This window comes from Leopardus geoffroyi, chromosome A3 (assembly GCF_018350155.1).
Source record: "Leopardus geoffroyi isolate Oge1 chromosome A3, O.geoffroyi_Oge1_pat1.0, whole genome shotgun sequence".
Taxonomy (NCBI): Eukaryota; Metazoa; Chordata; class Mammalia; order Carnivora; family Felidae; genus Leopardus; species Leopardus geoffroyi.
This window is the reverse complement of record NC_059336.1, coordinates 126,219,401-126,232,375: the sequence shown is the minus strand read 5'-3', so window position 1 is coordinate 126,232,375 and position 12,975 is coordinate 126,219,401. Positions and strand designations below refer to the sequence as shown.

Below are 12,975 nucleotides of genomic sequence, written 5' to 3'. Positions count from 1 at the left end.
GACTGATTTGTACTGATGACTGGGTTATACAATGGAATGAAGAGAGATTCCTGTCTGAGACATTAGTCGCTAGGCACCTGTGCCTATTTAAATCTAAATTAATGTTAAATAAGATTAGAAATGCAGGTCTCAGTTATATTTCAAGTACTCAATAACCACACGTATCTAAAGTGTACCTCACAGGACAGCACAGACACAATTATTTCCATCATTGCAGAAAGTTCTATTGGACAACACTAAGAGGACAAGGTAAGCCTGTGGCCAGTTCCTGGATAGTCTCAAATGTATATTAAAGAGTTTAAACTTTAAATAGAAGTAGTTTATAAACTACCATATTCTGCTAAGTCCTTTCAGGAATTAGCAAAAGGAACATATTTGGGGGAAGACAATACTAACAAGTATTGTAATTACTTGTTTTATCCATTAAGTTTCTCTACTTAAGACTTTTTTGTTTTGTATTGTTTGTTTTTTTAGAGAGAGAACGAAAAGGGTTGGGGGTTGAGGGGCACAGGAAGAGAATTACAAGCAGGCTCCGTGCTCGGAGCCTGGACACGGGCTCGATCCCATGACCCTGGGATCATGACCTGAGCTGAAATCAAGAGTTGGATGCTAAACCAACTGAACCACCCAAGTGCCCCTTAAGACTTCTTTTGAAGAAAGAATTCTGCAGCTTAACAAAAAAAGGCTGGAAACCCACTGTTATGGGCAATTGGAAACCACCACATATTTTTAAGCAGGGATATGACACTGTGACGCAGATTTGGGTTTTTGAAATATTACTTCTTTTAAAAAAATTTTTTTTAACGTTTATTTATTTTTGACACAGAGAGAGACAGAGCATGAACGGGGGAGGGGCAGAGAGAGGGAGACACAGAATCTGAAACAGGCTCCAGGCTCCGAGCTGTCAGCCCAGAGCCCGACGCGGGGCTCGAACTCACAGACCGCGAGATCATGACCTGAGCCGAAGTCGGCCGCCCAACCGACTGAGCCACCCAGGCGCCCCGAAATATTACTTCTTAATGCAGCATGCAAGATGTGTGGGAAGGGAAGACACTGGGCATACCAAGATCAGTGGAGGCTAATAAGATGATAAAGGACACAATTTAGTGAAACTTGTAAAAAAAAAATGCACAATTAAGAATTTGCATCACTGAATTTATTCCAAGTGAGAATGGTGCACACAATTGGCATACTATTTTCACACAAAAACCAGCACTGCAATATAAATATTTAACACTGTGGCCATGAAACTCAGAAAGATATTTGAAAAAACTTCTCAAGGTGTTTAAGTCACTGGATTAATATTTATAATCCATGCTTGCTCAATCATAATTTATAAAATTGTTCATTATATATTCATTATACTATTGCTCATTACACCACTCATTATGCTTATACTTAAAACTTTTCTGAAATTTTATGTTCTCTAGAAAAGAACTTTTTTAGTACCTTCAAAATATCCTTATGTACCTCTCAGCAGTTACTGTAAAACCAAAACTGTGTTTTCAAGTAGCAAGTACTCAAGCCACACCACTTCTGATTACAGATGTAAGGCATCCAGTTTTATAAATAGCTCTCTTTCACTCCTTGTTCCTATTTTAATATGCCAACCATTACTTCACTGATATCCCAGAGTTTTCTTGCAACAGACTCATCCATAGCTTTGGGCAATAGCGCTTCCTCTTTACAGTCCCCAAAGTACTTTCCCGACACGCCTTCCACCTCAGGTGAAGAGGCTAAATAAACTGAAGTCTGGGCACCTTCTACTGGGGTTTTAAAAAAAGCCCACGACACCAAATTGAAAAGTGGTTTGACCAACAGTGGAATGTGTATGTGCCTGCCAAGATTCGTCCGCACAATACCAGGGTGTAATACGTTGACAGTAACGTTTGTGCCTTCTAAGCGGCGGGCTAGTTCTCTGGTAAAAAGAATGTTAGCCAGTTTGCTCCGACTGTAACAAAAGCTTTTATTATAGCTTTGTTCACTGTTCAAGTCTTCAAAGTTGATGTCTCCATATTTATAAAGTTTGGAAGAGACTACCACAATCCTGCTGGGAGCTGAACTTTTGAGGAGTCCAAGGAGAAGATTGGTGAGTAGGAAGTGCCCCAGATGGTTCACTCCAAACTGCATCTCAAAACCATCTTCGGTCTTCATATAAGGGCACTGGAAGATCCCTGCATTGTTGATTAAGACATCCAGTCTAGGCTCTTCCTTTAAATGTCAAAAAGAGAATGAGGTAATTATGAACACAGGCCTCAAATGAAATTAAAAACAAATTCTTGCAAAGTACTAAAATTCTATACAATGCCTTCAAAGGTTTTCAACAGTCAAGGGTGGGTTGCATGCTTAATGGGGGGCTTGTGCTTCTCACATGTTATCTCATCTACCCTCAACAACTTCAAGAGCAAACTGAAGCACCCAGGTTAGGTGATTTGTGAAGACAGGGCTCCTAAGTGGCAAACAAAAATTGGAAGAGGAAATCTTCTGACAGCAATGCCCTACTTTTTAATGCCCCTATTTTTAATTAGTAAGCTAGCTTGCTTTTCTAATTGGGAGTTTCAAACCATAGCTAGAGAATCGATGTGTGCTAGAAAGTGGAAGTATAGCAGAAGGCAGGTCAGCATCCTTTTTTCCCAGAGCTGCTAGTAACAATGTCAGGGCCAAATTAGAATTTCTCCATTCTGTAGTTTTCTAAGGGCAAACAGTACCATGGGGATAGAGCAACTTCAAGTGGTTTCCTCAAAATTGGGACAATAGAGAGGGTCAAGGATGCAAAATAAGACTGGAGAGGATATCAAGAATAAATCAAAGAAATATTAAGAAAAAAATAAGTAGGTAATATCAAAATATCAGAAACTAAACAATGGGAAAAAAAAAAACAATGCAATGAAACATAATACTAAGTCTCACAATGACAGCAAAGGACATTTAGAGAGGAGTTAGCCCCAACAAACACCTTTAACATCTATTAGGATTCTAGAATACAGTTCTTTTTTCCCTGTATGAAATCTACCTCTTTCAAGCTACAAGAGGCCCGCAGCTTGGAAGATCTATATAGTCAGAATTCTGCACTTTGTACCCTCCTGCATCTCTCCAGAGTAAAATGCTAAAATTTAGACTGTCCTCAAAAGGAAGTCTTTTCATTTTTTAATTCATATTAAGTTGGTTTTCCCCAGCCCTTTCCTGGCTCCTCTCTGTCTCTTCTGATGGGCAGAGAAAAAAATGCACAACATGTTCCAGGTGTAAAGACAGAGTGATGACCTACGATTAAATTAATTTGAGGTCAAATTTCAAATTTCACTGGCCCTTTTGCCAAGTGTAAGTAAAAAGAAAAATGTGTTAAATTTCACAACTGTTATCACAGCCTACCTGTCAGAGGATCAACTATTTATCATTCTGTCTGTCTACGCACCTTTGGCTTTTCCAACAGTCAACTTCAAAAAGAAGGCAAAAGTTCACCCGTGGGGGAAAGAAAGGAGTGTTCTTTTTTCACTAATCCTTTGGAAGAGTTTCCTGTATTAATCATTTCTGAGCCATCATTCTTTGCTGGGCTTGTATTATTTTAAGACTTTATCATTCACTATTTTTTTTTTTTAATTCGAGGAGATAAATGATATAAATACCATGAATACCAACCTGTGGGAAATTTACACTTCCACTAAAAAAAAAAAAAAAATATATATATATATATATATATATATATGGTTATTGTCACTGAACTTCAGAGCCAGGAAGGAACTTAATAAAGTTTATCTCTTTAACTTTTAATTAGTTCTGTCTCAAATGGCCAAAGTGGTTAAATGCTGTAAGTATCAGAAATGAGAAGGATTCCCAGACCCATCCACATTTTAATGAACAGGAAGACCCACTTTTTATGCTTCAACATCTTTTATACATCAGTACTGTTAACTGTTTCAGCTGATAATGAAACACTAGTTATTAAGACAAACAGACAAAAAAGATCTGCAATATTTCCCAAACAATGCATCAAAGCGCCCTACAGCCTCATAAGGGACTCCACAGGGTGCTATGGATAATTTTATATTTTCCAGGGAAACAAAGTGATAATCTGTACAACATCTCAAACTACTAGCTGCAGGGGGCTCACAGCTTAAACATTAAATTTTGCTAAATTCCTTTCAATGGTGTCTCATCTCTGCAAAGCTGAGTTTTTACCAAAATGCAAGTACAATGTTAAAAATCAATGTAGAACAAAAAAAGATGGACATTTCCAGTCTGATCCCAAAGACTGAGAAGTTGGTGCAGTGAACAACAGGTGCACATTTCCCATCACTAGTTATGGTTATTGAACAATGAAATAAAAAATTTTTTCTTTGAATTATGTGTATTATTTTTTCAAACAGCTACTAAGTTGTTAGGATGTAAATACTGGGTTGTTTGGACCTAATTACTTAATAAACTGATAGATCTTTCCTTTGGCTCACCAGCATTATGAAAAAAAATAATTAGTTTGGGAACCTCTGCTGTAGACTCAAGAGGCTCCATTTCATACAGGCACCTTTCCCATGCCAGCTAATTTTAAATTTCACTTTTCTATATGGCCTTTTGCAAGTTACCCCTGCAGGAAACTCTTCTATCTCAATTTCAACAGAGGACATCCCCTGCAGTGGAATATTTATCAGCTAACCGAAGAAATCCTACACCTCACTGGCAGGCAGCAGGAGTATAGAAGCTAAAGGCGAGGGCTTTGGAGACAGATCCTGGGCAAATTACTTGGCCTACCTATGCCTTCATTGCCCAACGTTGTAAAATGGGGATAAAAATGTCTACCAGGGTTGCTGTGAGGCTTCGATGACAGTAATAGCCAAGGGCACTTTAATTTCATTATAAGTGCTTGGAACACCTCCTGGCACACAGGAAAGTCATTGTAAGAATGCTTGGAACACCTCCTGGCACATAGGAAACCTTCAATAAATACTAAGTATTATATTTATTTGTCCCCGTTTAGAGCACTTGGCCACTGGGATTCTGAGCTCCAGTCTATTTAGAAATCAGGCCAGATACTGCTTAAGGATGTGGTGCTAATGAGTCCACTGGTGACAGAGAACTAAACTTCCTACCCCAGTAGGGGGGGAACATTGTTTCAAGGTCCCTGGCTCTAAGGTTCTCTGAAAGATGGCTTGGTGCAGATTCACTCGGGACACAGAAAAAACAGTCCGTGACCTCGCGGATCTCCTCCAGGGCCGGTCCTCACATAACGAAAGGAAATGTGCAGAAACTGGCTTATTTTCCTCTTGGGGCCATTATTTCCCCAGCATCTTTGGAAGGCAGACGCCTGTCCTGCCAATTTTCCCAGCCTGCACTCCCTAGCCTTCTCAAAACCACTGGACTGTTGGGACTCTTAGGCTTGGTCTTTCCCAAGGTCACACCCCCCGGACTCTGGGCGGCCACCCGCCGCTCAGCCCACGCCCCGCCCGCTCGCCGAGGCCTGCGCCCGTCCCCGATCTCCAGCTGGCTCCCGGAGCCCCACACCTGGAGCATCTCCTGACAGAAGGCGCGCACCGAACGCAGCGAGGCGAGGTCCAACTCCCTGACGACGAGCTCGCCGGCCTCGCCGGCGTCGGAGCCCGGCCCGGGGCCCCCAGCCTGGCGGAGCTCGCGGCGGAGCTGACCCGCTGCCTCTTCGGCGCGCGCGCGGTCACGGCAGCCCATGATCACCCGCGCCCCTAGGCGCAGCAGCTCGGCGGCAGTGGCGCGGCCCAGGCCGCTGTTCGCCCCTGTGATCAGCACAGTCTTCCCGTGCATGAGGCCGGAGTCCCCTCCTCCGTGCCGGACACTGGGCCCCACGAAGCGCCGGGCCGCCAGCCACAGAGCCCCACCCAGTGCAGCCAGGAGTGCCGCTACTGTAGCCACCAGGGCCATAGCCGCAGGGGCCGAGGGCCTGCGGCCCCTGCGCGGGACTTCCGGAGTGGTCGCGCGCGCCAGGGACTAAGGCTGCCACCTGCACGCGAAGAATTCTGGGGCGCGGCCTTTCGCCGCCTGACGGGACGGCGTGGGGCATACTGGGACTTGTAGTTTTCCTTCCGAGGGCATCTGATTGGTTGCGGGAGTACAGCGCCCTGGGTCGTGGTGACTCCGTGGAGAGGTCTCCATCCTGAGCGTGGAGGGTGAGCACAGGCCCCAGAGTAGCGGGGGTCGACCCCATGGGAATGCCTAATGAATATTTTTAATTTACAAATCCCATACATCGGAGCTTGCTAAGTATGTTTTTCGTTAAAGGGCCCTGGGACTTGTTAACCCTCAGTGAAGTTTACTTTCACCGTCAGGAGAATTGTCCCTGCCCACCTGGAGTCTGAGGAAGGGCTCTTTTTTATTATGATGAGGCGAAGAACTCAGCAACAGGAAGCACTCGGAAATGGAATGGATCAGTGGTTCTGGTTGGTTTAGCGTTGTATCAGAATCTCCTGGAGGACTCATAAAAAACAATCCCCCCCCCCCCCCCAGAAATTGTAGGGTGCCAGTACGAGTTTAGAATTCAGTAAGTTCCAGATGGGACCTGAGACTTTGCAATTCTCACAAGTTCCCAGGTGATTCTGATGCTGCTGTTTGTGGACCACAGTTTGAGAACTGAAAACCATTGTCATTGGTCTCTATAGCAAAAGGCATCCTCCAATGGTCTTATTTCATACTGGCAGAGATACAGTGGGAAAAGCCCATTCACTAGTGCCTCCACGCCTCCCTCCAGGAGGCTATTCAACGTGATAATGGAAGGGAAAGTGCATTGTACACTGTGAAAATGATACAAAGATGCGAGGTCTTATTGACACAGGGACCCATCTTCAAGCTGCAAACTTCATAGCTTTAGACCCGACTTTTCTCAAGTCGTCATTCGTTCATCTACTCACCCATCCAGTATGTGCCAGGCCCCTGCCCTGGGAGAGTCACAGAGAAATAGGACACCATTTCTTCCCTCAATGTGCTTATTGTCTTGTACAGAGACCTCCCCTGCCAAAGCCCCCATTCTAGAATCTTTAGGATAAGAGAAGAGCCACACAACTTGTACAGTTTGAAATTAACTCCCTAGATTATTTTGATAAACTCTCCTCCACTCCTGTACATTTGGGAAGGATATAACATGCACTGAAAACGCACATAGAAGAGGGTTAGAATGCCAGAAAAAGGTTTCGTGTGAGTGCTGAAGGTAGAGCTTACAGGTGGGAAGGAGCACTGTCCCTGAGGATTCCACAAGGCACCAGAGAAGTCACCAGGGGTGGGCCTTTATTTCTTCCTTTTGGTAATTTGAAGTTGCCTCTCAAGCTCACTGATCCCAGAGCACATCTGTTTCCTCATTCTTTTTCTACCTATCCATGTCTTTTTCATCCTTAAAAGCTCACCTCGGTTCTCTCTATAGTCTGACCACATCCAGCCCACACAGATCTCTTCCTCAACTTCCATGTGCGACCCTCTCTTGGCACTGAGGACAAACAGCTTTTTGGGGTTGACTATATCAGTTTGCATGCTTGACTTACTCTAAGGGATTATTCAAGGTTTTAAATTTCCTAAAGGACAGGATTATGTCTGAGTTTCTCTTGTGGTCTTCACACTGGAGAATGCAGAGAAAACAGTAGGTACTCAGTAAGTGTCATGACTGGTATATTTTGGACTAGCTTATATCAAATTAAGAAAGAGAGCAAAAGCTATATGTCAGCAGCAGTCTTCTTTACCTAGAGCCGGGGCAGAATATGTATACATGGGTGCAGTAGAGATAGAAGTGGGGTTAGAAGAAGCAGGAGAGGGCATGAAGAGGAGAGGAGGAGGCAAATCCTCAGACCTGTTATGTAACTGCTATGTAACTGAAGCATAGAACGTAATGGGATGACTATCTGTTCAGGATGGGTCCTATGGCCATGGAATTAATAACAACTTGAAGTGGAAGGCTGTATATTCACAGAGAAAACAGAATGTAGCTTTTGAAGGAATCTCAGTCCTACCATTTATTAGCTGCACGTTATTGGACAAGCTACTTTTTCTTTGTGAGTCTTAAGTCCTCCATTGGTAAAAATGAGGGTAATAATGTTCTGTTACAAACATTTGGTTTGATGAGAAAATGAGGTAATGTGAAAATAACCAGCTCACTGTGCCTATTATGCAGTAGATTATGGTTAATAACCAATAGATGTTTCTTGAAATCAAAAGAAAAATAACAAAATAATAATAACAACGAAAGGCTAGGATATTACACTTCATGTCACATTTTGAAGTGGTAGCCAAAGTTTTTTTTTTTTTTTTTTTTTTTTTTTTTATGTAAACATTGGACCTACCTGCCAGGCCCAGAGCCAGAGACTTCAAATATGAAGGCTTGTAGTCCAGAGGTAATGCACCCTTGGGTAAGCTTCAAAGAACCTTCCCCAGGTTCTTCAGGTTCTCCAGACCTTCTGTTTGGAGCTCATCTTAGATGGAAAGTGCCCTATATGAATAACCTGCTGATTTATTTCTCAATGAGCTGTGTCAAACTTGGTGCAGGAGTCAAAATTGCAGGTGGAGTGACCTTTTCATTTTGCATTGATTAAAAGCCTGGTCACAGAGGCAACAGAATAAAAAGCTCCAATTTTCAAGAGTGTATCTAACCCTACTCTTTCCTTCTTTGAAGACCAATATTCTACAATGATGGTGGGTAACAATTCATTCTATCAACCAACATCCAAAAATGAGCAATGCTTTGTAAAACTAACTAGACACCTGAGATAGCCCGTTAAGTATTCAAGCATTCAGGTTCTAAACTTATCCTAAAGAGTCATCAATATGACTTACACATAAAGGTAAGTGCAGTGGTATTCAACAGCATTGATAGCTCAAAGAGAAGTAGCTTGAAGGTAACTTGAGGGTTCAAAATATTTTCAAAATATCAAGAGGAAACCTTTCCAAATGAACTAAGTTCTGAGGTCCAATCATCTGAAATACCTATCTAATTACCCTAGAGATCCACAAAAGTGGCTTCTGTAATACCAGACTCACTGCTTTATTTCTCCTCCCCATCCCTAATTGTTCATTTTTTGATTAATGCCATAAGGTACATGAGCTGTGATGGTGCCGAATTTCTGTGCCCCTTCAATGTGGAACATGTGGTCATCAAAGAAAATGTGGGGCCTTATCTTTACCAAGATGGGACCTTTGGGGGCTCCAGCAAGGAAAAGAGCTTCGTCTATCTCTAGACCCCAGCGGCGAAGGGTTTTCAGCACTCGGGCGCCTGAACTGGCTGCACTCCTGGCTGTAACCAGGTAGGTCCTGATAGGGCAAAGTAACCGTTCGTCTTTGGCATAAAACTTCTTTTGCAGTCTGCCTAAATCTTCCAGAAAGCCTTTTAAGGGACCCTGTAAAAGGAACATATGTCATAGCTGTGATCCAGTGAGCTAAAGGAAGTGAATGCTGAAAAAGCAGAGGCTTATAAGAGCTTATAAAAGGATATAATACTGCATTAGAACGTCCATATTCTAAGGCCGATGGCAAAGTCCTGAAACTCCTTGCGTTTATGTGAATATGTTTCCTTTTGTGGAACTATCCTTGCATTGCTGGAATAAATATAGGATGACCATATAATTTATCATCTAAACATAGATGTTTTAAGAGTGAAAGAAGTTTCTATACAAAGTTAAACCGGGGCAACAGACATAAATTATCCATGGCAAAATGGGATACTCTAAATAAAGTCTGGTTAATCACTGAAGCACTATTTTGGTTTGCTTTTTGTGAATTGCACGTTTTATTATTATAATTTATGCTATATTATAATATATGCTAGTTAAGCGACTTCTTGGCTTGAATCTAACCTTGTCTTATATTCACAATTACCTTTGTATATCTTCACACTTACTTTTATCTTCATCTTTCTGAACACTTAGTTCTAGCTGTTTCTCTGGAATAGAGCAAGAATTGGATTCTGCTATATGATCCAATATGGAAGTCTTAATTTTTTAAAACAAAGTTGAGTTTTAGGCCATTTATATTTATTGGCATTACTAATATATGCGATAATGGTTCTGTCTTAGGATTTTTATTGTATTTTCCTTGTTCATTGAGTATCTTTTTTCTTTGTGAATGTGTCTATGTGTGTTTCTTCTAACATTTAGGAAGGTTTGTAGTATTTCCTTGTATTGGTTACCTTTGTAACTTTAACTTTTTATAGTACTTTTAGTCCTTTATTTTTTAAATATCAGACCTAGTGTTTTTTTATAATGAGAAATAATGAAATTACAGTCCTTCTTTACCTCTCTTTCATCTTCTGTTTCTTTGCAAGCATCCAATTTTACTTGTTCCCTCTTCCTCATTTTCATTATTAAAGATTTCTTTTTTTTTTTGTTTATTATATGAAATTTATTGTCAAATTGGTTTCCATACAACACCCAGTGCTCATCCCAAAAGGTGCCCTCCTCAATACCCATCACCCACCCTCTCCTCCCTCCCACCCCATCAACCCTCAGTTTGTTCTCAGTTTTTAAGAGTCTCTTATGCTTTGGCTCTCTCCCACTCTAACCTCTTTTTTTTTTTTCTTTTTTCCTCCCCCTCCCCCATGGGTTCCTGTTAAGTTTCTCAGGATCCACATAAGAGTGAAACCATATGGTATCTGTCTTTCTCTGTATGGCTTATTTCACTTAGCATCACACTCTCCAGTTCCATCCACGTTGCTACAAAAGGCCATATTTCATTTTTTCTCATTGCCACGTAGTATTCCATTGTGTATATAAACCACAATTTCTTTATCCATTCATCAATTGATGGACATTTAGGCTCTTTCCATAGTTTGGCTATTGTTGAGAGTGCTGCTATGAACATTGGGGTACAAGTGCCCCTATGCATCAGTACTCCTGTATCCCTTGGATAAATTCCTAGCAGTGCTATTGCTGGGTCATAGGGTAGGTCTATTTTTAATTTTCTGAGGAACCTCCACACTGCTTTCCAGAGCGGCTGCACCAATTTGCATTCCCACCAACAGTGCAAGAGGGTTCCCGTTTCTCCACATCCTCTCCAGCATCTATAGTCTCCTGATTTGTTCATTTTGGCCACTCTGACTGGCGTGAGGTGATACCTGAGTGTGGTTTTGATTTGTATTTCCCTGATAAGGAGTGACGCTGAACATCTTTTCATGTGCCTGTTGGCCATCTGGATGTCTTCTTTAGAGAAGTGTCTATTCATGTTTTCTGCCCATTTCTTCACTGGGTTATTTGTTTTTCGGGTGTGGAGTTTGGTGAGCTCTTTATAGATTTTGGATACTAGCCCTTTGTCCGATATGTCATTTGCAAATATCTTTTCCCATTCCGTTGGTTGCCTTTTAGTTTTGTTGGTTGTTTCCTTTGCTGTGCAGAAGCTTTTTATCTTCATAAGGTCCCAGTAATTCACTTTTGCTTTTAATTCCCTTGCCTTTGGGGATGTGTCGAGTAAGAGATTGCTACGGCTGAGGTCAGAGAGGTCTTTTCCTGCTTTCTCCTCTAAGGTTTTGATGGTTTGTCTCACATTCAGGTCCTTTATCCATTTCGAGTTTATTTTTGTGAATGGTGTGAGAAAGTGTTCTAGTTTCAACCTTCTGCATGTTGCTGTCCAGTTGTCCCAGCACCATTTGTTAAAGAGGCTGTCTTTTTTCCATTGGATGTTCTTTCCTGCTTTGTCAAAGATGAGTTGGCCATACGTTTGTGGGTCTAGGTCTGGGGTTTCTATTCTATTCCATTGGTGTATGTGTCTGTTTTCGTGCCAATACCATGCTGTCTTGATGATGACAGCTTTGTAGTAGAGGCTAAAGTCTGGGATTGTGATGCCTCCTGCTTTGGTCTTCTTCTTCAAAATTCCTTTGGCTATTCGGGGCCTTTTGTGGTTCCATATGAATTCTAGGATTGCTTGTTCTAGTTTCGAGAAGAATGCTGGTGCAATTTTGATTGGGATTGCATTGAATGTGTAGATAGCTTTGGGTAGTATTGACATTTTGACAATATTTATTTTTCCAATCCATGAGCAGGGAATGTCTTTCCATTTCTTTAAATCTTCTTCAATTTCCTTCATAAGCTTTCTATAGTTTTCAGCATACAGATCCTTTACATCTTTGGTTAGATTTATTCCTAGGTATTTCATGCTTCTTGGTGCAATTGTGAATGGGATCAGTTTCTTTATTTGTCTTTCTGTTGCTTCATTGTTAGTGTATAAGAATGCAACTGATTTCTGTACATTGATTTTGTATCCTGCAACTTGGCTGAATTCATGTATCAGTTCTAGCAGACTTTTGGTGGAGTCTATTGGATTTTCCATGTATAATATCATGTCATCTGCAAAAAGCGAAAGCTTGACTTCATCTTTGCCAATTTTGACGCCTTTGATTTCCTTTTGTTGTCTGATTGCTGATGCTAGAACTTCCAACACTATGTTAAACAACAGCGGTGAGAGTGGGCATCCCTGTCGTGTTCCTGATCTCAGGGAAAAAGCTCTCAGTTTTTCCCCGTTGAGGATGATGTTAGCTGTGGGCTTTTCATTAATGGCTTTTATGATCTTTAAGTATGTTCCTTCTATCCCGACTTTCTCAAGGGTTTTTATTAAGAAATGTTGCTGAATTTTGTCAAATGCCTTTTCTGCATCGATTGACAGGATCATATGGTTCTTCTCTTTTCTTTTGTTAATGTGATGGATCACGTTGATTGATTTGCGAATGTTGAACCAGCCCTGCATCCCAGGAATGAATCCCACTTGATCATGGTGAATAATTCTTTTTATATGCCGTTGAATTCGATTTGCTAGTATCTTATCGAGAATTTTTGCATCCATATTCATCAGGGATATTGGCCGGTAGTTCTCTTTTTTTACTGGGTCTCTGTCTGGTTTAGGAATCAAAGTAATACTGGCTTCATAGAATGAGTCTGGAAGTTTTCCTTCCCTTTCTATTTCTTGGAATAGCTTGAGAAGGATAGGTATTATCTCTGCTTTAAACGTCTGGTAGAACTCCCCTGGGAAGCCATCTGGTCCTGGACTCTTATTTGT

General features: G+C 41.5%; 2 protein-coding genes and 1 long non-coding RNA gene across 6 annotated transcripts in view; all 3 read right to left on the bottom strand.

The window, feature by feature from the left end:
• Positions 1 to 1,134: 1,134 nt before the first annotated feature.
• Positions 1,135 to 5,975, bottom strand: RDH14 (retinol dehydrogenase 14). 2 transcript variants are annotated; one of them, XM_045447655.1, is made up of 2 exons: positions 5,494 to 5,975; positions 1,135 to 2,211 (listed from the first exon to the last, which is right to left on the bottom strand). In XM_045447655.1, exons 1-2 carry the CDS (start codon positions 5,881 to 5,883, stop codon positions 1,594 to 1,596), a joined length of 1,008 nt encoding a protein of 335 aa, XP_045303611.1. In that variant the 5' UTR covers positions 5,884 to 5,975; the 3' UTR covers positions 1,135 to 1,593. The 2 variants fall into 2 exon arrangements, with proteins under 2 accessions (XP_045303611.1, XP_045303612.1); XM_045447656.1 differs by having other exon boundaries at positions 5,524 to 5,963.
• Positions 3,870 to 5,487, bottom strand: LOC123581522. The gene is made up of 2 exons (XR_006703784.1): positions 4,908 to 5,487; positions 3,870 to 4,864 (listed from the first exon to the last, which is right to left on the bottom strand). It is a non-coding gene; the product is annotated as an uncharacterized LOC123581522 (long non-coding RNA).
• A 1,622-nt stretch (positions 5,976 to 7,597) lies between the features above and the next one.
• Positions 7,598 to 12,975, bottom strand: part of NT5C1B (5'-nucleotidase, cytosolic IB) — a 32,161-nt gene continuing 26,783 nt past the window's right edge. For 2 of the 3 annotated variants that reach the window (XM_045447651.1, XM_045447653.1), the window contains one exon: positions 7,598 to 9,332. In XM_045447651.1, the coding sequence (XP_045303607.1) occupies positions 9,000 to 9,332 (333 nt within the window). In that variant the 3' untranslated portion in view covers positions 7,598 to 8,999. Of the gene's footprint in view, positions 9,333 to 9,832; positions 9,875 to 12,975 lie in introns of all 3 variants that reach the window. The other variant, XM_045447654.1, reaches the window with a different exon arrangement.